General features: G+C 41.8%; 1 protein-coding gene across 4 annotated transcripts in view; it reads left to right on the forward strand.

Moving 5' to 3' along the window:
- NUP188 (nucleoporin 188) overlaps window positions 1–24,949 on the forward strand; it is a 50,819-nt gene that overhangs the window by 17,935 nt on the left and 7,935 nt on the right. For 3 of the 4 annotated variants that reach the window (XM_058524223.1, XM_058524225.1, XM_058524226.1), the window contains exons 9-30: window positions 4,165–4,376; window positions 5,119–5,233; window positions 5,885–6,085; window positions 6,994–7,083; window positions 9,755–9,820; window positions 10,814–10,933; window positions 11,491–11,617; window positions 13,780–13,932; window positions 14,123–14,249; window positions 14,467–14,554; window positions 14,649–14,725; window positions 15,474–15,588; window positions 16,730–16,850; window positions 16,977–17,043; window positions 18,010–18,138; window positions 18,466–18,605; window positions 19,286–19,392; window positions 20,643–20,849; window positions 20,967–21,136; window positions 22,113–22,182; window positions 22,598–22,665; window positions 23,096–23,291. In XM_058524223.1, coding sequence (XP_058380206.1) covers window positions 4,165–4,376; window positions 5,119–5,233; window positions 5,885–6,085; window positions 6,994–7,083; window positions 9,755–9,820; window positions 10,814–10,933; window positions 11,491–11,617; window positions 13,780–13,932; window positions 14,123–14,249; window positions 14,467–14,554; window positions 14,649–14,725; window positions 15,474–15,588; window positions 16,730–16,850; window positions 16,977–17,043; window positions 18,010–18,138; window positions 18,466–18,605; window positions 19,286–19,392; window positions 20,643–20,849; window positions 20,967–21,136; window positions 22,113–22,182; window positions 22,598–22,665; window positions 23,096–23,291 — 2,766 coding nt within the window. The remainder of the gene's footprint in view (window positions 1–4,164; window positions 4,377–5,118; window positions 5,234–5,884; window positions 6,086–6,993; window positions 7,084–9,754; window positions 9,821–10,813; window positions 10,934–11,490; window positions 11,618–13,779; window positions 13,933–14,122; window positions 14,250–14,466; window positions 14,555–14,648; window positions 14,726–15,473; window positions 15,589–16,729; window positions 16,851–16,976; window positions 17,044–18,009; window positions 18,139–18,465; window positions 18,606–19,285; window positions 19,393–20,642; window positions 20,850–20,966; window positions 21,137–22,112; window positions 22,183–22,597; window positions 22,666–23,095; window positions 23,292–24,949) is intronic. The other variant, XM_058524224.1, reaches the window with a different exon arrangement.

The raw sequence follows: 24,949 nt of genomic DNA on the forward strand, positions 1-24,949 counted from the left end.
TTTTCTTCTTTATAGTTTTAGCTCTTATATTTAAGTCAGTTATTATTTTTTATTTAATTTTTGTGCATGGTGTAAGGTAAGGGACAAGATTCATTTTTTTCCCCATATAGATATCTTCTTCCTGTACCATTTGTTGAAAAGACTGTCTTTTCCCATTGACTTATCTTGGCATCTTTGTAAAAAATCAATTGATCATGTAAGTGTGGGTCCATCTCTGGTCTGTTGAACTCTGTCTTTATGCCAATATCATACTGTCTTGAGTACTGTAGCTTTATAGTTTGAAATCAGGTAGTGTAAGTCTTTCAACCTTGTTTTCTTTTTCAAAATGTTTTGACTCTTCTAGGTTTTTTGCTTTTCCATATCAACTTCAGAATAAGCTTGTCTCTTTCTTCCAAAACAAAACCAGCTTGCTAGGATTTTGCTTAGAATTTTATTGAATCCATAGATCAATTTGGAGAGAATTGCCATCTTAATAATGTTAATGAGTCTTCCAATCCATAAACCTAGTATCCCCCTTCATTTATTTACTACTTCTTTAATTTCCCTAAATGGAGTTTTTGTGTTGTCAGTATTCAAGTATTATATTTGTTAAATTATTCTGAAATATCTATTTTCCTTCTTTTTTTGCTGAGGGATATTCACCCCCAGCTAACATCCATTGCCAATCTTCCTCTCTCTTTTTTGGCTTGAGGAAGATTAGCCCTGAGCTAACTTCTGTGCCAGTCTTCCTCTATTTTGTATGTGGGTCACCGCCACAGCGTGGCTGACAAGTGGTGTAGGTCCATGCGGGATCTGAACCTGTGAACCCCGGGCCGCCGAAGCAGAGCGCGCTGAACTTAACCACTATGCTATGGGGCCAGCCGCTTATTTTACTTTTTTTGATGCTATTGTAAATGTTTGTTTAAAAAATTCATTTCCAGTTGTGCATTGTTAGTATTTAGAAATACAGTTGAGGGGCCAGCCCTGTGGCATAGTGGTTAAGTGCTCGTGCTCTGCTGCTGGCAGCCTGAGTTCAGATCCTGGGCACGCATCAATGCACCGCTTGCCAGGCCATGCTGTGGCGGCATCCCATATAAAGTGGAGGAATATGGGCACAGATGTTAGCCACAGGGCCAGTCTTCTTCAGCAAAAAAGAGGAGGATTGGCATGGATGTTAGCTCAGGGCTGATCTTGCTCACACACACAAAAAAGGAAAGAAATACAGTTGATTTTTGTACATCACTCTTCTATGTTGTGACTTTGCTAAATTCACCTATTCTAGTCGTTTTTTTCTAATAGGATTTGCTAATATACATGATGATGTCATCTGTAAATAAGGACGATTTGACTTCTTTTCAAATCTGTGTGTTTTTTATTTTGTTTTCTTGCCTTATTATCTGATTAGGACCTCCAGTACAATGTTGAATAGAAGTGGTAAGAGAACCAACATTTTTACCTACCTTGTTTCTGATCTTAGGTAGAAAGCATTTAGTCTTTTACCATTGAGTATGTTGTTAGCTGTAAATTATTTTTGTAGCTGTCCTTTATCATAGGAAATTCCCTTCTATTCTTAGTTTGCTGAGAGTTCTTCGTTTTTGTTAGAAAGTGTGTTAAATTCTGTTCATTTTCTTTTGCATCTGTGAAATCATCTGATGGTTTTTCTCTTTTACTTTATATAGTGAATTACAGTCAGTTTTTAGATGTCAAACTAATCCGGAATTCCTGGCATAAACTCCACTTAGTCATGATGTATTTTGCTTTTTATATATTGTTGGATTTGACTTGCTAAAATTTTGTTAAGGAATTTTGTGGCTGTGTTCATGAGGGATATTGGTCTGTAGTTTTCTTATGATGTCTTTGTCTTGTTTTGGTGTTAGGGTAATATTGGCCTCGTAAAATAAGTTGGAAAATGTTTCTTCTTCCTCTGTTTTCTGAAAGAATTTGTGTAGTATTGGTATTATTTCTTCCTTAAGTGTGTGATAGAATTTACCAGTGAAGCCGCCTCAGCCTACAGTTTTCTTTGTGGGAAGTTTTTCATTCTGAATTTGCTTTTCTATAATTGATATAGAGCTATTCAAGTTTCTTGTTTCTTTCTTGTGTCAGTTTTTGTAATTTGTGTCTTTTGAGGAGTTTGTCCATTTTATCTAAGTAGTCAACTTTATTTGCATAAAGCTGTTAATAATACTTTCTTATTATCTTTTTGCTCTGTAGGCTCTGTAGTGATATCTCCTGATTCGTTTCTGATAATGGCAGTTTTCGTCTTTGGTTTTCTCTGTTGTTTGTCTCTTTTATTTTATTATTATTTTTTTTTGTGAGAAAGATTAGCCCTGAGCTAACATCCATTACCAATCTCCCTCTTTTTGCTGAGTAAGATTGGCCCTGGGATAACATCCATGCCCATCTTCCTCTACTTTATATGGGACACTGCCACAGCATGCCTTGACAAGCGGTGCCTTGGTGCGCGCCCGGGATCCGAACCTGCAGACCCCGGGCCGCTGCAGTGGAGCACGTGCACTTAACCACTATGCCACCAGGCTGGCCTCTGTTTGTCTAGTTTATATCTCACTGATTTCTGCTCTTCGATATTTCTTTCTATTTACTTAGTTTCGATTTAATTTGCTCTTTTTCTGATCTTTTATGGTAGAAACTTAGATAACAGATTTTAGTTCTTTTCTAATAAATAACTATAAATGTTGCTTTAAGCATTGCTCTTAGCTGTATCCCACAAATTTTGATATGTTGTATTTTCATTAGCATTCAGCTCAAAATAGTTTCTAGTTTCCCTTGTAATTTTCTATGACCCTTGTATTATTTAGAAGTGTGTTTAATTTCCAAACGTTGGATATTTTCTTAGATATCTTATTGTTATTGATTTTTTTTTTTTTTTTTGTGAGGAGATCAGCCCTGAGCTAACATCCGCCAATCCTCCTCTTTTTTTTTTCTGAGGAAGACGGCCCTGGGCTAACATCGGTGCCCATCTTCCTCCACTTTATATGGGACGCCGCCACAGCATGGCTTACCAAGCAGTGCGTCGGTGCGCGCCCGGGATCCGAACCAGCGAACCCCGGGCTGCCGCAGCGGAGCACGCGCACTTAACCGCTTGCACCACCGGGCCAGCCCGTGTTATTGATTTTTGATTTGATTCCATTATGATCAAAGAACACATTCTGTATCATTTTAGTCTTTTAACATTTATTGTCCCATAGTTTATGGTCCATCATATGATCTGTTTTGGTGAATGTAACATGTACACATGAAAAGAATGTGTATTTGGCAGTAGTTGGGTGTGGTGGTCTATAACTATCAGTCTAGTCAAGATTGGTTAGATCTTCTGTGTCTTTGCTAATGTTTTTATCTAGTTGTTCTGTCAGTTGTATAACATTGATTTTAATGGCAAAAGATTGGTAATAACCTAAATGCACATCCAGGTGGGCTGGTTGAAATAAATTGTGGCATTTCCATGCAGTGGAGTACTCTGCAACCTTAAAAATAATGAGGAGGGCCGGTCCTGTGGCTTAGCGGTTAAGTGCGCGTGCTCTGCTACTAGCGGCCTGGGTTCAGATCCCGGGCGCGCACCGACGCACCGCTTCTCCGGCCATGCTGAGGCCACGTCCCACATACAGCCACTAGAAGGATGTGCAACTGCGACATACAACTATCTACTGGGGCTTTGGGGAAAAAAAGGAGGAGGATTGGCAATAGATGTTAGCTCAGAGCCCGTCTTCCTCAGCAAGAAGAGGAGGATTAGCACGGATGTTAGCTCAGGGCTGATCTTCCTCACAAAAAAAAAAAAAAATAATAATGAGGGGGCTGGCTGAAGATTACTGTGCAGCTCTAAAAAGGAATGAAAAATAAGGAAATTCTTAATATACTATTAGAGGAAATAATCTTTAAGATACATTGTTAAGTAAGGTGCAGAATAGTTTGTGTAATATATTATTTGGTTTAGAGATGGATGGGTGGATGGATGGATAGATAGACAGACTATAGAATGAATGAATGAATGTGTATGGCATATTACTGCAAAGAGAAACAAAAACCTCTAACGATGGTTGCCTCTGGGGAAAGGTTTGGATGACTGGGCAATAGGAATTGTCGGGAGGGAGATGTTTTTTAACTTAAAAATTGTAAATATGGTTTTAAATCTGACTTATTTCCATTTATTTTTCTTCATTGGTTGTACAGACTGAGCGCCAAGTGTCTCGCTGGTTTGTTCAGTGCCTTCGGGAACAGTCCATGCTGCTAGAAATTATTTTCCTTTATTATGCATACTTTGAGATGGCACCTAATGACCTATTGGTATTAACCAAGATGTTTAAAGAGCAAGGATTTGGTAGTAGGCAGACCAACAGGCACTTGGTGGATGAGACCATGGATCCTTTTGTGGATAGGATTGGGTAAGTCTGAATGAATTGAGGCCATAGAACTGGTACAATGTTTAGAACATTTATATTATAGTGGTCCTGTGAGTGGGTGAGGAGAGGGAGTAAGGTGTACTTTTCACTTAATGGGTGGGTAAATAGATGGGTGTACCACCACATTCCAGATCATATGGGGGATAAAGACTGGGATTGAGAGGAACATATTCTCTCAAAATAAGTATTGCATTCTATTCTTTTACTTACTGTCTTCATCTAATAGATTCATCCATTCATTCAACAAAAAATTTGTTGAGCAACTGTTGTAGGCCAGGCACTGTGCAAATTCTGAGAAGATAGTGATACACAAGGCAGATGTGTTCCCTGCCCTCTTTGAGGTCATAGTCTGTGGACTTTGAATTTTATGGCAATGTGGATATATCCACATTTTGAGGCCTATTCTCTCTGTGAACAGAGATACACACTTGACAGTTTATCTGGGTCAGATGTCATTGGTGGCTGTAGCAACCTTTAGTACTAGATCTGTGCTTTGGAAGGCACAAGCCGCATATGACTATTGATCACTTAAAATGTGGCTGGTCAAATTGAGATATGCTGGAAGTGTAAAATACATACTGGATTTAGAAAACAGTATGAAAAAATAATGTAAAACAACTCATTAATAATTTTTTTTGGTATTGAAGTGTCTTACATTTCACTTTATTCTCCAGTGAGGTTCAGAGTAGCATTTATGACACCATGATGCCATATTTCTTTCCAGCTACTTCAGTGCCCTTATCTTGGTGGAGGGCATGGATATTGAATCCTTGCATAAGTGTGCTCTGGATGACAGGAGAGAGCTGCACCAGTTGGCCCAGGACGGGCTTATTTTGCAGGTGAACTTGGAACAGCCCCTTTTCTTTTTTCAGACAGTTTACAGTTTTAGTATATTTTTAACCACTCAACTATATTGCTGCATAAAATTTTCCTTTTTGGGGAACTTGAGGTTCTGTCTTGTTGAGAAGTTAATTGGACCTGGAAGAAATCTCAGATTTGTCAGTTATCTGCACAGAAGTGATAGTTGAATCTGTGAGAATGAGTGGAGTCACTCAGGGAGATGGTATAAGGACAAAAGAGGCCCAAGGACAGAACCTTGGGAGTTGTCTGCATTTATGAAGCCTGTGCAAGAAGAGGAAAGGGGAAGAACATTGAGATGGGATGGTTAGAAAGCTGGAAAATGAGGAGAGATCAAAGAAAATTCAAGAAAGATCAGGGGATATTTTCTAAAAAGTCTCCATTTGAACATGTAGTTTATAATCTTAGATTAAGAATACTTAAAATCAGAAGGAAAAATTGTGGGTAAAGGGAAGAATAATTGAGGGTTTATTAGTGAGGTGGCTGGGGTTTGGGAAGAGTAAAATATCAGAATGGGAGAGAGGGGCTACTATGGATGAATGGAAGACTTATTAAGCATGATGAAGGATCCTGTGGTGGGGTCTTGACTCTTTCTGTTTAGTGATGCAGACATTGTTTTCTCTTTTCTTTAGGATATGGACCATTTGATGTTGACCTTCGGGGACATTCCACATCATGCCCCAGTGCTTTTGGCCTGGGCTCTCCTCCGTCACACCCTGAATCCAGACGAGACAAGCAGCGTTGTCCGGAAGATAGGTGGCACAGCCATCCAGCTGAATGTATTTCAGTACTTGACCCGACTGCTCCGCTCGCTGGCCAGTGGAGGGAATGATGTGAGCCTCAGGCTGTTGGTGTTTGAGCGTGAGACTGGGCAAAGAGCAGGACAGAAGCTCATTAATGAATCATGATAATAGTAATAATAATTGTAGTAGTGATGTGGATAATGGTGATAATGTTGTAACTAACCTTTAAAGAGCATTTACTATGAGCAGACACTGTGCTCAGCACTTCTGTACATTATCTTATTTCATCCCTACAACACTTCTTTGCGCTAGGGATTATCATCCTGTTTTACACATTAGGAAATTGAGGGAGATGTAGTTTTCCCCACAGGAACAATAATCGCCAGTTAGTGGTGGATATAGTTTGCACCCTCTATGTTTGACTCTTTGCCAGTATAGTATACTGTGTCAGTGTAGTATATCTCCTAGAAGATAGCTTTGGCCATATTGACTGGGGAAATCTTTTTGGGGGGCTTACTCATTCAACTGTAACAGGATGAATTAGAAATCCCAAGTCTTGTGTTGGGGCTTAATTTGAGTGGCACAGTTTAGTCGGCTTGTTTGACATGCTGAAATGAAACCTCAGCTGACAGGCTGCACTTGTTGGCAGTGGTTGATTTATCTTGGTTACAGTTCAGGCAGCTGCATCATTCATATCAGGACAGAGACTCTTTATCTTTTCTCTAGGCTGGATGAGGTTTTCTTCCCCACAAAAACTTTGATCATTTTGAAAATGGTTCCCTTTTGATTTTATTCTTGACTATGTTGTAATATTTGTGGTTCCTGCTTTCTCTTTTTTCCTGTTTTCTTCCTGATCTTGGGACTAAATTAGGAAAATTATGAAGCCTCAGATTCCCTTCCTGTTTGTTTAGAGACTATATTAGTGTGATAGGATTGTGCTGAATCTGGGGAAGAGTTGTGTTATTCAGAATTATTCACTGACTCCTTTGCCTTTACAGTGTACCACCAGCACTGCATGCATGTGTGTCTATGGACTCCTTTCTTTCGTTCTGACCTCGCTGGAGCTGCACACACTGGGCAATCAGCAGGTCAGTATCTGGCTTTTATGAGGCTGTCTATACTGCCCAGCTTTGCAGTCATATCCCTAAGATACCCCTTTGGAGCTGATATAACACACACCCATATACCTCAAGTGTACTTTGTTTATTGCTGTTTGTTTTCATTTATTGTATTATACAAATGATACATATTAATGGTAGAAAAATCAGTTCTAACAAGAAAAAAGTGTAATCCCACCACACAGGATAACCTCTGTAACATTTTGATGTGTTTCCTTCCAAACATTTTATGCATATATGTATACATAAAAATATGATAATTCTTATCTAGAAGTGGAATCCCATGTATATACTGTTTTGTAACTTTTTTTTTTTTGCTGAGAAAGATTTGCCCTGATCTAATATCCATTGCCAATCTTCCTCTTTTTGCTTGAGGAAGATTTGCCCTGAGCTAACCTCTGTGGCCAATCCTCCTTTATTTTGTATGTGGGTCACCGCCACAGCATAACTGATTAGTGCTGTAGGTCTGCTCCTGGGATCCGAACCCACGAACTTGGGCTGCCAAAGCAGAGTGTGCCAAACTTAACTACTACGCCACCAGGCTGGCCCCTGTAACTTCATTTTTTTTACTCTGTAGTGCATCTATCCAAATGTCTGTGGATGCTAATAAACATTCTGCAATATTTTTTAAAAATGAAACATTTCAAACTTATACCAAAGTAGACAAAATTGTGTAATGAACCCTTATGATCCCATCACCAGCTTCCAAATTATCAACTTACAGCTGATCTTACTCATTTCTGCCCCTTCCCTCCTTGATTATTTTGAAGCAAACCCTAGGTGTCATTTAGTTACATCTATGAATATTTCAGTAAAACTTCACAACCATTATCACTTCTGAAAAAACATTATCTTCAAATATCAAGTCAAGGTTCAGTTTTCTAATTATCTTTATAAATGTCATAAGTTTGTCATAAGTTGGTTTGTTTGGATCGGGATCTAAATAAATAAGATCCACACATTATTGGTTGATTAAGTCTGTGGTGTCTTTTAGTCTATAACTATGCTGTCCACTACGGTAGCCACAAACCACATCATTGTCTGGATCCATTAGTTCCTTAGGGGTTACAAAATGCCACTATTCTACTTCTGTCTTTCCCCTTTTGTTTTTTGGTTGGAACATTGCTATAAACAAAATTTGTTTCACAATATATACAATTATCAAATCATTATATTGTATACCTGAAACTGATATGTTATGTATCAGTTATACCTCAATTAAAAAAAAAAAAGAAATTTGGTCTCATTAACTATTTGACACTCTGGTGGTAGAGTACTATACATGCTTCTTTTCCTATATTTACCAGTTTTCCCTAGCATCCTCCAAAGGTAGCTAATGAGATTTTTTATTTTCTACATGTCATTGTGAACTCATGGATTTAAACATACTAGCTGTGTTTTAATCCATTGCAATTATTGTTTTTATGCTCAGATTGCCCCATCTTTGGCCAGTAAGAGCGTTTTCAGATTAGCTTCTGAATCTGGTTGACACTACCCTTACTTAATTTGAATAGGTCTATTGCTTTCTAGAATGACAATCTGTTGCAGGATTATCTTATAAGATTCTTATCCCAGACCTGGAATCTGCCATTTCTCCAAGGAACCCTGGTTCCTTTTAGTGGGAAATGATATTTGAGGAGTTCTTTATAACTAAGTCATTGTATTCATTTTTAATGATTAGTGACTTGTTTTGGAAATTGAAGAAATTGATAAAGTTGATAAAAATGAAAATTTCATATCATTAGAAAGAGAAGAAATTGGTGTTAATTGAAAGACTCAATTTCCAAAGCCCTTGGGGCATAGAACTAGCTTTGTATCCTTTGCCAAAATTCTGGTCACATTTGGACCCTACTATACATGTGGAGGATTGGTATTCACGTATTGGGGTTGCAAGAGTCCTAGTGCTTGAATTTTTAAAAAACAGTCATTCCATAAGTCTTTATTAAATTCCCACTGTGTGCCAAGCTCTGTGCTAGGTGCTGAGGATAAAAACATTAAAAGGGCCTATTGCCCCCAGGAGAATAGTTTAGCTGAGCCTAGAAATACCTCACATTTACATGGCTTTTTAAAATTTACAGTCCAGGGGCTGGCCCTGTGGCATAGCAGTTAATAGTATGCGCGCTCTGCTGCTGGCGGCCCGGGTTCAGATCCCGGGCGCACACCCACGCACCGCTTGTCGGGCCATGCTGTGGCGGCGTCCCATATAAAGTGGAGGAAGATGGGCACAGATGTTAGCCCAGGGCCAGTCTTCCTCAGCCAAAAAAAAAAAAAAAAAGAGGAGGATTGGCATGGATGTTAGCTCAGGGCTGAGCTTCCTCACACACACACAAAAAAATTTACAGTCCATTTCCTCATACATTCTCTCATTTAATCCTTACGACAATACTGTGAAGCGGGTAATATCGTCACAGTTTTACAGATGAAGATTTTGAAGTTCAGAGAGGTTAATTTGCCTAACATCGTACAATAGATATAACATATACCCTGGACAGGGTGTAATCTTACTTTTTAAACCCAGAGTTTTTTTTGACATACTACATGAAGGTATCATTGGTGTTTTTATTTCAACAGAATACAGTAAAAAAAGATAGACTGGTTCAACTAGGGAAAATAAGCCATTTTCTTCCTCCTCCCACAACAGGATGTAATTGACACAGCGTGTGAAGTCCTGGCAGATCCTTCTCTTCCAGAACTATTCTGGGGAACAGTAAGTATGTCACAGGGAGTCATGCTATGGTATTCTCTGTAGCCAAAGAATTTATCAATCACTTACTTTGTGAAAGGTCTTAATACTAAGTTTTATGTCTATTTTCTCGTTTAATCTTTACAAAAATCTATGAAATAGATAGCATTATTATCATCATCATATTGCATATGAGAAAGGTGATGCTCAGAGATGTGAAGTGACTTGCTCAAGGTCATACAGCTAGACAGACAGCCAGGATCAGGATCCATTTCTCTTTGACTTGAGTCTGTAACCCACATTATTAACCAGCGTGTTCCAGCGTGTTATCTGTTCTACCCACCAAGTCTTTTTTCCCATTGGGAGTCTCAGGTACCAGTGTTGCTCTAACTCTTGAATGTACTACTGGGGGATTGTAACTGTGTCTCATGTCAGAGTACTGTAACTGGTTAGAGTAAGAATTTGGCTTTGGGGAGAACAGTTTCTCACCAGTACTTTGTCCTAGCATTAGCCGCCTCAAGCGTCAGAGTCCAGCTGATGAGTAAATCTGTTTTCCCTTGTACTGTGGCCTGACTGCTCTGCCTGTATATCTTATTCTCTTTTTTCTGAGAGGCTATCCAGTCTTACAGAATCAGTATTCCTGGGAGAAAGTGGTATGAAACGATGTTTAGATTGAGGATCTGTTGCTCGTGTGTTGTGGTAAATGCTGACATGTTGTTGAGTGCTTTTCACTAGTGGAAACGTGTCATGCAGAGGTGAACATTGTTGTTTTCCTCTAGAGAGAATGGTCAGGAAGAAGTCACTGGAGGCAGTAGTAGTCTCTTTTCAGGTTCTGACTAAATCAGTTGTTGATAGCCTTTTTCAGTGGAAATATGGAAGTCTTAAATTATTGGGGAGGAATGATGTCTGCCTAAAGGAAAGGATTCATTTTAGATTTTCTTAGGATTGCTAGGCAATCGGAGATGTGTTAATTCATGGGTAATGTGAAGGTCAATGATTTCTCCCCTTCCACCATAGGAGCCAACCTCTGGTCTTGGGATCATTCTGGACAGTGTGTGTGGAATGTTTCCTCATCTTCTCTCCCCACTCCTGCAATTGCTACGAGCCCTCGTATCAGGGAAGTCTACTGCCAAAAAGGTAAGCTGTTCAGTTAGATGCCTCAAGAGAGTGGGAGATATTTTAGGAATCCTTTTAGCTTTCCACATTGAAATTCCACTGCCATGGCAAGAGTTAGTCTTAAGTTGAATGAAAAATGCCAAAAAGATAGTGCCTCAATTCTATAAAGTTAAATAAAAATCTTTTTATTAAGTACCTATTGTAGATACTGTGGGAACCAGACAAAATATAAAGTTCCTTAGTATCTAATTGGAAGAGAATAATAGGTATAAGAAATAAGTAACTAATAAAGCCAGGTGGTATATAGTAAATGTCTTTTGAGTAGTGAAAGACCATTCTATTCAGGAGAGGCAACTGTCTGTGGAGTGAGGGGGGCCTTGAGTTGGGTTGTTAAAGAATGGTGAAGATTTGGCAAGGAGTGCAGAGGCTATTCTAAGAAGAGTCACAGGGGTGGGTTTGTAAGAATTTTGAGGGTCAGCACATACACAGTCTGGCTGAAAGAGCAGAATAGCAGATGTGGAACCCTTTACATGTCCCCTAGGTAAACGTGTGGCTGGGTTTTTTCTACATGTTGGCAGGTGTACAGTTTCTTGGATAAGATGTCTTTCTACAATGAACTTTATAAGCACAAGCCCAATGATGTGATCTCCCATGAAGATGGAACTCTGTGGCGGAGGCAAACACCCAAACTCCTTTACCCTCTTGGTAAGATAGAGATTCTGGTTCAGTAGCCGCTTTTCCACAGCCTCTATTTAGACCTCATCATTGCTGTTTTGATTATTTCATGCAAGATGCCTTTAAAGCAGTTCCTTCACCTCTCCACTGTGCTTGTTGATTTGTTGATAAATTATTAGTTTCTCACTGTTTTACATCATTAGATTGTTTTATTTCAAAAATAATGCATATTCATTGTAATGGGAAACAACACAGAGATATATTTTAAAAAGTTAAACTCTCTTCAGACCTGTCTCCATCAGATAATTAATGTTAAGAGTTTGGTGTGTGTCCTTTTATTTTTATTTATTTATTTTTTTGAAAATTTTTTTGTGAGGAAGATCAGCCCTGAGCTAACATCCATGCCAATCCTTCTCTTTTTGCTGAGGAAGACTGGCCCTGAGCTAACATCTGTTGCCAATGCTCCTCCTTTTTTTTCCCCTCTTTTTCTCCCCAAGCCCCAGTAGATAGTTGTGTATCATAGTTGCACATCCTTCTAGCTGCTGTACGTGGGATGCTGCCTCAGCATGGCTGGACAAGTGGTGTGTTGGTGCGCGCCCGGGATGCGAACCTGGGCCACCAGTAGCGGAGCACGCGCACTTAAGTGCTAAGCCACGGGGCTGGCCCCCGGTGTGTGTCCTTTTACACATTTCTATATACTCTCATAAATTCATTCTGCAAGTTGATCTTATTACAGATAGATGTGACTCATTCTTTTTAGTAACTACATAATTATTCTTGATGTTCCACAATTTTTTATCTTTCTCCTTCTAAAGGACATTTAGGTTGTGTTAGGTTTTTGCCACTACAAACAATGCTGCATTGGGAACATATACCCTTTTATTATTTAAATATTATTTAATATTATTAAATATTTTATTACTTAAATATTATAATTTGGGCCGGCCCCATGGCTTAGCGGTTAAGTGCGCGCACTCTGCTGCTGGCGGCCCAGGTTCGGATCCCCGGCGCGCACCAACACACTGCTTCTCCCGCCATGCTGAGGCCGCGTCCCACATACGGCAACTAGAAGGATGTGCAACTATGACATACAACTATCTACTGGGGCTTTGGGGGAAAAAATAAATAAATAAAATTAAAAAAATATATATTATAATTTATTTAAATATACTTTTATTTTTAGTACATAGAATCCCCAAAGTGGGATTGTTGAGAAAAGGATATACACAATAAAAATTTAAATTACGTGTTCACTGACAGCTGAAATGGATAAACAAAATGTGGTGTATATGTATATATATATACACACACACAGTGGAATGTTATTCAACCTTAAAAAGAAAGGGAATTCTGACACATGCTGTAACATGGGTGAACCTTGAAGACATTATGCTAAGTAAAATAAGATAGTCACAAAAGGACAAATACTGTATGATTCCACTCATGAGGCACTTAGAGTAGTCAAACTCGTAGAGACGGAAAGAAGAATGGTGGTTGACAGGGGCCAAGGGATGGGGAAATGGGGAGTTATTGGTCAATGGGGACAGAGTTTTAGTTTTGCAAGATGAAAAAAGTTCTTTGGATGGATGATGGTGATGGTTGCAACACAACAATGTACTTAATGCCACTGGATTGTGCACTTAAAAATGGTTAAAACGGTAAATTTTATGTTGTATATATGTTACCTCAATTTAAAAAAAATAAATAATTGAAAAGTTTGGAATAGAGAGTGTCAAATTAAGTTGTAGAAAAAAGTTGTAGCAATTTACTTTCCTACTGGCAGTCTGTAAGAGCGGCCCATTAGTACCTGTAAACCCGTGGGTATTCCAGGTGCTCCAAGAGTAAACCAGAGAAGGAACAGCCTTACTGTTCAAATCCTGCACCACCACCGACTTACCCAGTGCCCTGGGCACTGACAGTCCCATGAGCTGGTCTTTCTGTCGTCATCCTTTGAATGGAAAACCACTCTGCACTCAGCTGTTTTTCAAACACATGGAATGACTCCTTTCCCCAAATGACAAGAGAGGTTTTTTTGTTTTTTTTTTTTTAATGGAAAAAGCTATAGCAGTGTTAGATACTAGGGGAGAGTCTATATATCTCTGTGTGATTAAATATTGGTGTCTGGTATAGGAATTACGTCTTATTATTATGTCCTCAGATATTAGACTAATTTCTCTTCCTCCCTTCCTTAGGGGGTCAGACCAACCTTCGCATACCTCAAGGCACTGTGGGCCAAGTAATGCTGGATGACAGGGCTTACCTGGTGCGCTGGGAATACTCCTACAGCAGCTGGACCCTCTTTACTTGTGAGATCGAAATGCTGCTTCACGTTGTTTCCACTGCAGGTGAGGTCAGCTTTGGGAGACATCACTAAAGGGAAGAAAAATGGACATGCTTAGACGATTTGGAGGATAGACAGAGAATTTCATGATAAAATTCAGAACCATCCAGATTGTAATTAGTGTAACTTGTTTTTCTGGGTCTAAGAGACTATTCAGTGTTTTGCTTGAGGTCACAGGCTTTCTTTCTTCTCAGATGTGATTCAGCACTGCCAGCGGGTCAAACCCATCATTGATCTGGTCCATAAGGTCATCAGTACAGATCTGTCGATAGCAGACTGTCTCCTACCCATCACGTCCCGCATCTACATGCTGCTGCAGCGGTGAGTATCTGGTCACCACTGCCTGCCCTGGGGTTAAAGTCCACACACGTTTCTCTGTGGGAAGCCCTGGTATGATGTCTGTCCCCAACTGAGGGCTTTCCTGTTTTTACATCCCTGCTGAGGGGAGGGACCTGGGAAGAGAGAACTGGAAAATATTTGTGATGGAACAAATGGTATTATTCATTTTACTGTGTATAATGCACTGTTCTCCAACCAGGTTGACCACAGTGATCTCCCCCCCTGTGGATGTCATTGCTTCTTGTGTCAATTGCTTGACCGTTTTGGCTGCCCGGAACCCAGCAAAGGTAAGACACTAAGTCTTCCTAACAACCAGAAAATGTTGCACTTGGTGTATACCTGAAGACACGTGGACATTTGACCCTTCTTTTCCCTTCTCAGGTCTGGACTGATCTTCGTCACACAGGCTTTTTACCATTCGTGGCCCACCAGGTCTCCAACATGAGTCAGATGATTAGGTGAGCCAGGTCTTAGGGTGGGGAGAGTGTATGCCCTGGAAGTGCCATATACGTTTCAGGTCTAGGCTAGCTTCATTAGTTTTAAAGAAGCTTCTCTATGCCCGTTTACTCTGTCTGCTCCTTGCCTGTTCAGCCCTCTGACCCGAAATAGGAAGGATGAGTGAGGACAAGGCAAAGGAGACGATGGGACTTGGGGCACAGAGGCTGCTCTCCTCTTAGGCCAGCACTGATCGTTCACAGTCTTTAAAGCCTGAGAGAGAGAAAGAGAGGTATTTCTCATCCAGCAGCAACCACATTAGGTACGTGGGAGTTAACTTTCCAGCTGGAGAATCCAGAGGTGTCTGGATCCAGAGACTTGGCTTCCTTTTCTTAAGCCATAATCACTCTGTACTTTTCCTTATTTCATGGCTACTCAAGCTTACCTGATAGACCAGTTATTAATACACAGGCTCCATCTTACTACCTGAGCATTCTGTCCTTGCTCTCTCTTGCTTATAAGACAACGATGTTTTCCTGATGTTTATTTGATTTTTCACATTAAACCTCTTGATTTTGTATATCAATAAAACATGTTCTTAATGTTTACCCTGGGTATAAAATTGCCTAAATTTGATTAATTCCTTTGCAGAGCTTTCCTATTTTATGCCCAAGCCATCTAGACAATAATAAGAGTGCTCTGTGATTACAGTTTCCTGAAACTTTGAAATTGCAACATCATTTTTTTCCCTCTGCCTCTGTTTTTTCACAGTGCAGAGGGAATGAATGCTGGAGGGTATGGAAACCTCTTGATGAATAGTGAACAGCCCCAGGGCGAGTATGGGGTCACTATTGCCTTTCTGCGCTTGATCACCACTCTTGTCAAGGTAAAATCTGGTCAGATAGAATCATCTAAAGTAGTTTCCCTGCCCCCTGCTACTATAATCATCCTGTCTGCAGGCAGAATAGTTGTTGTGAAGTTATGGTGATAACAGTTTCTGTGTACCGACTATTTACTATGTTCCAGATTCTATAGTAGTGCTTTGTCTGTGTTATTTAATACTCAGAGGCAGTGTGCTGTAATGTAGTGACTGTCAAGCTAGTTTGACTGTAGCCAAGGGTAATACATACATATTATATCACATCCAAGTGTACACATGTGTATATGTATACTCCTAAAGCAAAGTTTCACAATACGACACTACTCTTACTATGCAAGACGTACTGTGATATTTTCTAATAAGCTGATCTCACAATCCATTAATGGATCACAGCTCAGTTTGAAAAATACTGGTGTAGCATGGATTTTGGAGTCAGACAGAATTAGGTTTATATTTCAGGTTGACCACTTACGAGCTGCATGACCTTGGGCAAGTATAGAATTTCTCTGAACCTCTGTAAAATAGGAATGATGAATGGTCTCTACCTCGTGGAGTTGTTGAGAGGGCCACATATGAAAAGGACTCAGCACACTTCCTGCCTGCAGGAATCATTCAATAAATGCTTAAAAAGATAGAAACAGTCCTATATAGAGATAGGGCTATAGATGTAGATGTTTATATATAAATAAACAATCTCGTTTTTCAGTTAAGGAAACTGATGTTAACAAGTAACATTAGGACAAAGAATTTTGAGTATCAGATCTTTCTGGTATTCTAGTGATGGGGTAGAGGTTAGGCAGATGGCTGGTGATCACGGCTGTAACTGGCCTTCTCCATCATCGACAGTCCTGTATCCTGCATGTTTAATGTGCCTCCCTTCTGCCCAGATTTAACCTTCATCCCTCTCCCTCATGTAGATGCCTTTGTGATATTGTCACATTGTCTTTTTAGTCCTTTTCTCTGTTCTAGAGAAACCCACCACTTGGACTCAATTGAACTAGAGTAGAGTGTTGTGATGTTTCTTTTTTTCACTGGTGCCAACGTCTGCCCAGATTGCCTTTGGACCTGTGGTTTTGGAGTTAAATCTCTAGGAATTAAATGACTTTTCCTTAAATGGCATAAGCCCTCACAGCATGGTTTCTTATAGGGGCAGCTTGGCAGTACCCAGAGCCAAGGGCTGGTGCCTTGTGTCATGTTTGTGCTGAAGGAGATGCTTCCTAGCTACCACAAGTGGCGCTACAACTCCCACGGTGTGAGAGAGCAGATTGGTAAGGAAAGCGTGGGCAGGGAAGATCTGAGGAATTTCTGGCTCCCTGGAGATCTTTCCCCCCCTTTCTTGGGATCAGGGTTATCACACAAGGCCACATCATTCCTGTGTCTTTTCTGGAGTCCAGGTTGCCTGATCCTGGAGCTGATTCATGCGATACTGAACCTGTGTCATGAGACAGACCTGCACAGCAGGTATGAGGGGCGTGATGACTACAGCTTGTTCTCTTGATGCTGCCGCTCATCAGGGGAAGACACGGGCTTCTGTGGGCAGAGCCATTTCATTCTTCCAGAAAACTCACCTTGGTTGAGCCCAGAGCTCAGTACTCTGGAGGTTCTGATTTGTTTTCCACTGAACTATTGATCCTTTCTCTTTGTGGAGAGAGAAAAGCACGTGAACTGTATATGAGATAGTTCCCAGTGAGGTTGTATACACACAGACACACACTAATCATTTTTTATGATCTTTACAAGTTATGCATGTTCATTGGAAAATAGTGCAAAGTGCCCTTCATAAACCTCTTTCCCAGAGATGACTCTTAACAAGTTAGTGTGGGGCCTGCCCGGTGGCACAGCGGTTAAGTGCGTGCGTTCTACTTCGGTGGCCCTGGGTTCGCAGGTTCGGATCCCAGGCGCGCACCAACGTACCGCTTGTCAAGCCATGCTGTGGCGGTGTCCCATATAAAGTAGAGGAAGACGGACACGGATGTTAGCCCAGGTCCAATCTTCCTCAGCAAAAAGAGGAGGATTAGCATCGAATGTTAGCTCAGGGCTGATCTTCCTCACACACACAAAAAAAATGTTAGTGTATATGCCTCTGGTTTTCTTCCTCTGCTCGTACTAACTGCTCTGTACCTTTATTTCCATACCACTACATATAGATATGTCTTGTTTTAATGGTTCCATACATTCTATTGTATGGATTAATCATGATTCATTTCAGTAAACATATCCACTAATTGATAGACATTTAGATAGTTTCTCAGAATAGTCTTTAAGATCAAGTCGATTTAATAAGGAAAGTGATCAGAGTGCCTTCATCTGGCAAAGAGAGCTGATCTGTATCACTGAGGCCCAGTTGGTTAGGTTTGGACAATGCCTTTTCCTTCCAGTAATAAACTCGGTGGCTCCCTAGTAACTCAGAATATATCTGTCTTCCAGTCACACCCCCAGCCTTCAGTCTCTCTGCATCTGCAGCCTGGCCTATACAGAAGCAGGACAGACAGTTATTAATATCATGGGCATCGGCGTGGACACCATCGACATGGTGATGGCTGCTCAGCCCCGCAGGTAGGGCTCCCTCTCCACCTTCCCCCATTTATCTTTATTGTGCCTGCGCATTGTAAGAGCTCCAGGTTAAGGTAACATGCGGTCGCTTTTTAAAGACAACCTTGTTCTTCCTACGATATAGCCTTTATATAACCTAGTGGCTGCTATATAGGTTGGCTCAGAGCAAAGGGAGTTGATTGCTCCTCCTCTCTCCTAGTTTGGACTGGGGCCTCTAACAGAAGCTGTTGAACTCTGGGATTATTGTTGGAATCTATTTCATGAGAGCACATATGTTGCGAATGAAGTCATGTTGTCTGAATCAACTTTGGTTTCCATTTGGCACCCTAGTGATGGGGCAGAGGGCCAGGGGCAAGGCCAGCTGTTGATCAAGACAGTGAAACTGGCATTCTCCGTCACCAACAATGTTATTCGGCTGAAACCTCCTTCTAATGTGGTATCCCCTCTGGAACAGGCTCTCACACAACATGGTATGTATTTTTCTTCCAATCAGCAACATTTCTGCCCATAAGTATGTACTATAGGCTGTGTTTTTAGAGGTCAACAGTATTTTCTGCTTAACTCCTTGAGGAAATTTGGGAATGATCCCCAGCTCTCATCCTGGACTTAGAAATAAGAGGACTGGATCATACTTCATTTCTGCCTCCTGTTGATGACAGTATAGTAGTAAAGAACCATATGTTCAAAGTCAGACTGCATTGGTTCAGATTTTGTCTCCAACCAGCTGTGTGACCTTGGACACATTATTAAACAATTCCTTTAATCTCTCTGGGACCCAGTTTCCTCATTTTCAAGTAGGTGTTTGCATAATGTCTAAGACCTATTGTAGCTGTATCATTTTGGGATTTTTATGATTTTTGCCAAGCTTCAGCACAATGCTTCACTGTGATGTCTTTTTGTAACCTATTTATTAAAAGACTACCTATTTTCTTTAAAATGTATCTTTTTGTGCTTTTAATGAATTGCATTGAGCTGTTCATCCCCAAATCCTGCCTATCCCTTTGGCTACTGAAAGAAAGAGAATGATATGGCCCTCCAAGTACTTGAGAGTAAATTCCCTCGCATATACGAGCTTTTTTGAGCAGCAGCCTCCTAAGAGCTTGAGTCAGGCACTGTTGGTGTCTAAGCACCGTTTCCTGTTCTTCTTCAGGTGCCCATGGGAACAACCTCATTGCTGTTCTTGCCAGATACATCTACCATAAACATGACCCTGCTTTGCCACGCCTTGCCATCCAGCTGCTGAAACGTCTGGCCACGGTAGGATCCCACTTAGCCAACCAAAGCCTCAGAAAACTGGCTTTGTGCTTAAGACCACTCTTGGTTTCTCCCAAGAGAAGCAGCTAACTTGAACTTTTAAAGTCACATGCACACACGCACACACACACACACCCCTTGTGTTTTATGAGGGTTTTTTTTTTCCTGATTACAAAAGATGTACATAACTCACTTAAAAATATTTATTTAAGGGGCCAGCCTGGTGGCGTAGTGGTTAAGGTCATGTGTTCCGCTTCGGCGGCCGGGGTTCGCTGATTTGGATCCTGGGCCTGGACCTATTCACTGCTCATCCAGCCATGCTGAGGCAGAGTCCCACAGGGAAGAGCTACAGCTCTACAACTGTGATGCACAACTACGTACTAGGGCTTTGGAGAAAGAAGACGAAGAGAAAAATTGGCAAGAGATTTTAGCATAGGGTCAGTCTTCCTCAAAAAAAAAATTAAATGTTACAGGTAAGTGTAACATAGAAAGTTAAGGTACCCTATGAGCTCCTCATTCTAAGAATCCCTATGAGCAGGTTGGTACACAGTGCTCCAGATTTCTTTTTATTTGTACTTATATAGTAAAGGGTATTTGGGTGTCCACTTTTGTTCTTTACAGAAGTGGAATTCCACTAGACACACTGTTTTGTGACTGGTTTTCTTCGCTTAACACCGTATCTTGCAGTCTTTCTCTGTGGGCACATCTGGAGCTACCTCATGCTCTTTATTTTTTGTGTGGCATGCCATAGGATGGATGCATCCTAATTTATTTGGGCTATTTTTTGTCTCTCACTATTGTAAACAGTGCTGCAGTGAACATTATAATCCATAAAACTCTGTGAACTTTTGTTTACAGTTCCTAAAACTTAGATACCAATGAATGTTTTAATTCTTATTAGATATTTCCAGTTGTCATCCAAAAAGGATTGTAACGGTTTATACTCCGAACACCATGTCTTATATCCTTGCCACAATGTAATAGGCAAATCCATATTGTCCTATTTTTGGTTTGCATTTATTTAACCGTGAGAGAGGTTGCGCATCTCTTTATGTTGATTACTGTTTCTCTTGTAAATTGTTGGGCATCTTATGCTGTAGTTTGGGGTGATGTCCCTTTTGACCCATAACTATGTGTCTGGATGTTTCCCTTTCTGCCCATTTTCTGCGAGTTCTCCAGCACCCTTCTGCAGGAGCCTGTTGAGGTTTTTCTGGAAGTAGAACTCTAAGCCTGTGTATCCCGGTCTGCACCAGGTGGCCCCAATGTCAGTGTATGCCTGTCTGGGCAATGATGCGGCTGCCATTCGAGATGCCTTCCTGATCCGACTACAGAGCAAGATTGAGGATATGCGCATCAAAGTCATGATTCTGGAATTCCTCACGGTTGCAGTAGAGACTCAGCCAGGCCTCATTGAACTGTTTCTGAATCTGGAGGTGAAGGATGGCAGTGATGGCTCCAAGGTGAACCTGCACCTGGGGTGAAGCTGGGAGACGGCTTCCTGGAACGGGGGTGCTGGGCTCTGCGGGTGGTTGTTGGCAGCCGCTGTGGGACTGAACTCTTGCCTGCCCCTCCTGCAGGAATTCAGCCTTGGGGTATGGAGCTGTCTCCATGCAGTGCTGGAGCTGATTGATTCCCAGCAACAGGATCGCTACTGGTGCCCACCCCTGCTGCATCGTGCAGCCATTGCCTTTCTGCATGCTCTGTGGCAGGACCGTCGGGACAGTGCCATGCTGGTGCTCAGAACCAAGTAAGTCTGACTCCAGGAGTTACTTAACCTCCAAGGCTCGTGCTTGTCTGTAAGATGTGGGAACAATAGTTCCTATCTTAGAGGTTTATTGTGGTAGCTCACTGAGCATATGCATAAAAAATGCTTAGTACCTGGGTCAATGTGTGGAAGTTTTACTCTTAGGTATTCTCTTTTTAATGCTGCCACCAGCAGGTGTCATTTTTACTCTGAGATAAAGATGTGTTTACCTTAGAGTTCCCACCCTTTGTGTTCCTACCTTCTGCCAACCCCCAAAACCCGTTGGTCTTGAGAAACAGTAGGTTCAGATGAGAGTGGCTTGCTCAAGCGATGAACTGAATGAAACACCTTATTCTCATGGACCCTGTTTGCACAAAGGGAAGGAATGTTACAAAGGCTAAATGTGGGAGTCTGCCGTCCTTGTTTCCCTCCTCACTGTCTTCATTGCCAGACTTTTGGAAATGTACAGTGGAATGAATCGTGAGAGGTGTCTTTTTTTTTTTAGGAAGATTGGCCCTGAGTTAACATCCGTTGCCCATTTTCTTCTTTTTTTCCTTTATTCTCCCCAAAGCCCCAGTAGACAGTTGTGTGTCATAGTTGTACATCCTCCTAGTTGCCCTATATGGGATGCCCCCTCAGCTGGGCTTGATGAGCGGTGTGTAGGTCCGCACCCAGGATCTGAATTGGCGAACCCTGGGCTGCTGAAGCAGAGCGCACGAACTTAACCACTTCGTCACCGGGCTGGCACCTGAATCATGAGAGTTTTTATTGGTCAACTCTGTGACATACAATTGTGTTTCTTAAGGGGAACACATAATTTTATCTATGGAACCCTTTACATTTATGTAGAAGCAAGTGACCTATGAGACACATGTTAGGATTGGGACTGGTAAAATATGAAGTAACCACCAAAGGGAGGTGGAGAGAGGAGGGACTGTGTGGGGGAAAGCGTGATCTCCAACTTGTCTTTTCTTTTTAGACCCAAGTTTTGGGAGAATTTAACCAGTCCACTGTTTGGAACCCTTTCTCCTCCCTCAGAAACATCTGAGGTAAGCTGTGGTGGAAGGGGGGGCTGTGACTGAAAGTCCCTAGGAGTAACGGCTGGGCTGTGAGACTGCGCTGTAGAAAATGATACCTCTCCTACTTACACACCCAGAACATTTTCTTCACTAGAAACTTCTTGCTTAGAGAAGTGCTTGTTTCCTCTCGCTTTGATGTCTTGCTTTGGGAAGGAAAATGGCATGCCCTGCTCTGTGTTGATGGTGGCATGGTCTTCTCCACTCACTTGGAGACACTGTGGACCTGACGCTTCTGCTCTTGCAAGTTACATGCCTGTTCTCATTCAATAGGGAATGTGCTTTCTTGTTTTCCAATTTTGGGTCCCTGCTCTGTTACCTTGTGGGAGGACACTAGGGAGAAGGTTCTTCTCATGATTGGTATCTGCTCTGCTCTCCCCCTCCATAGCCCAGCATCCTGGAAACCTGTGCCCTCATTATGAAGATAATTTGCTTGGAGATATACTATGTAGTTAAGTGAGTCCTTTTCCCTTCTGAGATTTTAATTCAAGGTTTTGGGGGAGGGACCATGGTGGCCTACCACTGGGTGCATGGCCGTATGAGCCAAGGCAGAGGAGAGAGCTGGTGTGGAGCCATTTATGGAGGGCCACTGAGCTATGTCCCTGGCCAATCCATTCATGGCATTTATGATTGTCAGAAAGAGTTATTGTGAAGCAAACTCCATGTGCTCGGGATTTTATGGAGGAGGAATCCTGGAAAAGGCCTCAGCCTAACCCATTATGTTGAGCAAGAAGTATGAGCCCCACACATTGGAGATGATCCGGAGCCGACTGCCTTTAAGCCCATGTGAGGTTGCTTTCTCTGCCTCAACAAGGGTCTATGCCCATCGCATCCCCATCTGCTTTCAAAACCTAACTGTAGGTTTTGTTTTCTCTTGACACCCTAGGGGCTCATTAGACCAGTCGTTAAAAGATACACTCAAGAAATTTTCCAGCGAGAAACGCTTTGCCTACTGGTCAGGGTATGTCAAGTCCTTGGCAGTTCACATGGCTGATACAGAGGGCAGCAGCTGCACTTCCTTGGTAGAGTATCAGATGCTGGTCTCCGCCTGGAGGATGCTTCTCATCATTGCCACCAGTCACGTAAGGACCTCCTGGGGCGAATTTTCACTTTGGTATCCTAGCAACGATGTGCTGGGATGCCTAGCAGATACAGCCTCTTGGGATAAAGAACGAATCAGGGTTTTTCCTTGAGGGTTAAACTGTAACAGGTTCTGTGCCAAAAGATGGGGGCTAAAATGGGGTATTTGAGGGTGTTGGGTCCAACACAAGATGCTAAGAAAAGTGCAGAGAAGTAATTTTAAATCCCTTCAGATATTCATAAAAGCCTCCTGTAGCTGCCTTCACAGCCTTGGATAGGTCTTGGGGACTCCCTTCCTTCCTCTACCTCTCATGCACATGTATAATTGCCTTCTCATGCGATGTGCTGTATGGACACTAGGTAAATATTTGTGACTAGTCAGCAGGTGGCTGTGACAGCTGCAGCAGCACCCTCTCCAGAGGGCAGTTTGTTTTCATTGGTTCTAGAAACTGCATTTCCTGGTCGTCTTAGAAAAAGAATAGAGGCCATTGTCTCTGCAATGTGTATCTACTGCGAGTTGGTTTTTAGAGAGAGTTAACATCTGGGAAGAGTTTGCATTTTTTTCTTGGTATTTTTTTGTGGTTTGACACCATCACGCTGTGTAGTACGGACTTGGTGTTGAACTGTTCTTCCCCGGGGAATCCAGATTAATATCTTGACTTCATGAATAACTTCAGCTTGATAGATGCCCCTTGTTCCAAGCATACTTTCACATCTTCTGCAGCTTGTTCCCTAGTGCCAGACTGCCCATGGCCTTGGAGCTTTGCTATGGCACAGTGGTTTGAAATATTGATTGATTGATTGATTTTGTGTGTGTGTGTCAGAGGACGATCAGCCCTGAGTTAACATCCTTGCCAATCCTCCTCTTTTTGCTGAGGAAGACTGGCCCTGAGCTAACATCCGTGCCCATCTTCCTCCACTTTATGTGGGATGCCGCCACAGCATGGCCTGACAAGCGGTGCGTCAGTGTGCGCCCGGGATCCGAACCTGGGCCGCCAGCAGCGGAGCATGTGCACTTAACCACTACGCCACGGGGCCAGCCCCCCAGTGGTTTTGGGCCCCTGAGACTTACAGACACTTCAGAAGGTTCAGCCATCTTCGGGGAATGGTTGATTCCCCAGGGAATAACTGTGTATCAGCTGCTTTTTAGGCTCTAGCTCGGCAGCAGTTCTTGAATTGTAGCTCTGAAAATCCTGCCATCCTCTTCCTTCTTAGGAAACCTGTCTGATTAAGTCCAGGATATTGATCGTTCATTCACTTATTTAATGGATATTAATGGAATGCTTACCTTATGCCAGGCACTGGGTATACAGCAGTGAATCAGGCAGATGAGGTCTTTGATCTCATGGAGAGTGGCCTGGGAGGGAGGCAAATTGTAAACAAACTCACAAAGAAAGATTGTTTCAGACTGTGATAATTCACTATGAAGGAAATAAAGAGAATGCTATGGTAGTGAATGCTGAGGCAGGATATGAGTAGTCAGGGAGGCCGTCTCTGAGGGGGTGATGTCCAAACCGAGACCTGAATATGCGAAGGAGCCTTCCAGGTGGAGAGCCTGTGGAACAGAGTAGTCTAGGCAGAGAGACTCACTAGTGCAAGGGTGCAGATGTGGAAAGAGTTTGGTCTGTTCGGGAGGAGGAAGGAGGTCAGTAGGGCTGGA

The sequence above is a fragment of the Diceros bicornis genome, chromosome 28, assembly GCF_020826845.1.
Source record: "Diceros bicornis minor isolate mBicDic1 chromosome 28, mDicBic1.mat.cur, whole genome shotgun sequence".
Classification (NCBI taxonomy): domain Eukaryota; kingdom Metazoa; phylum Chordata; class Mammalia; order Perissodactyla; family Rhinocerotidae; genus Diceros; species Diceros bicornis.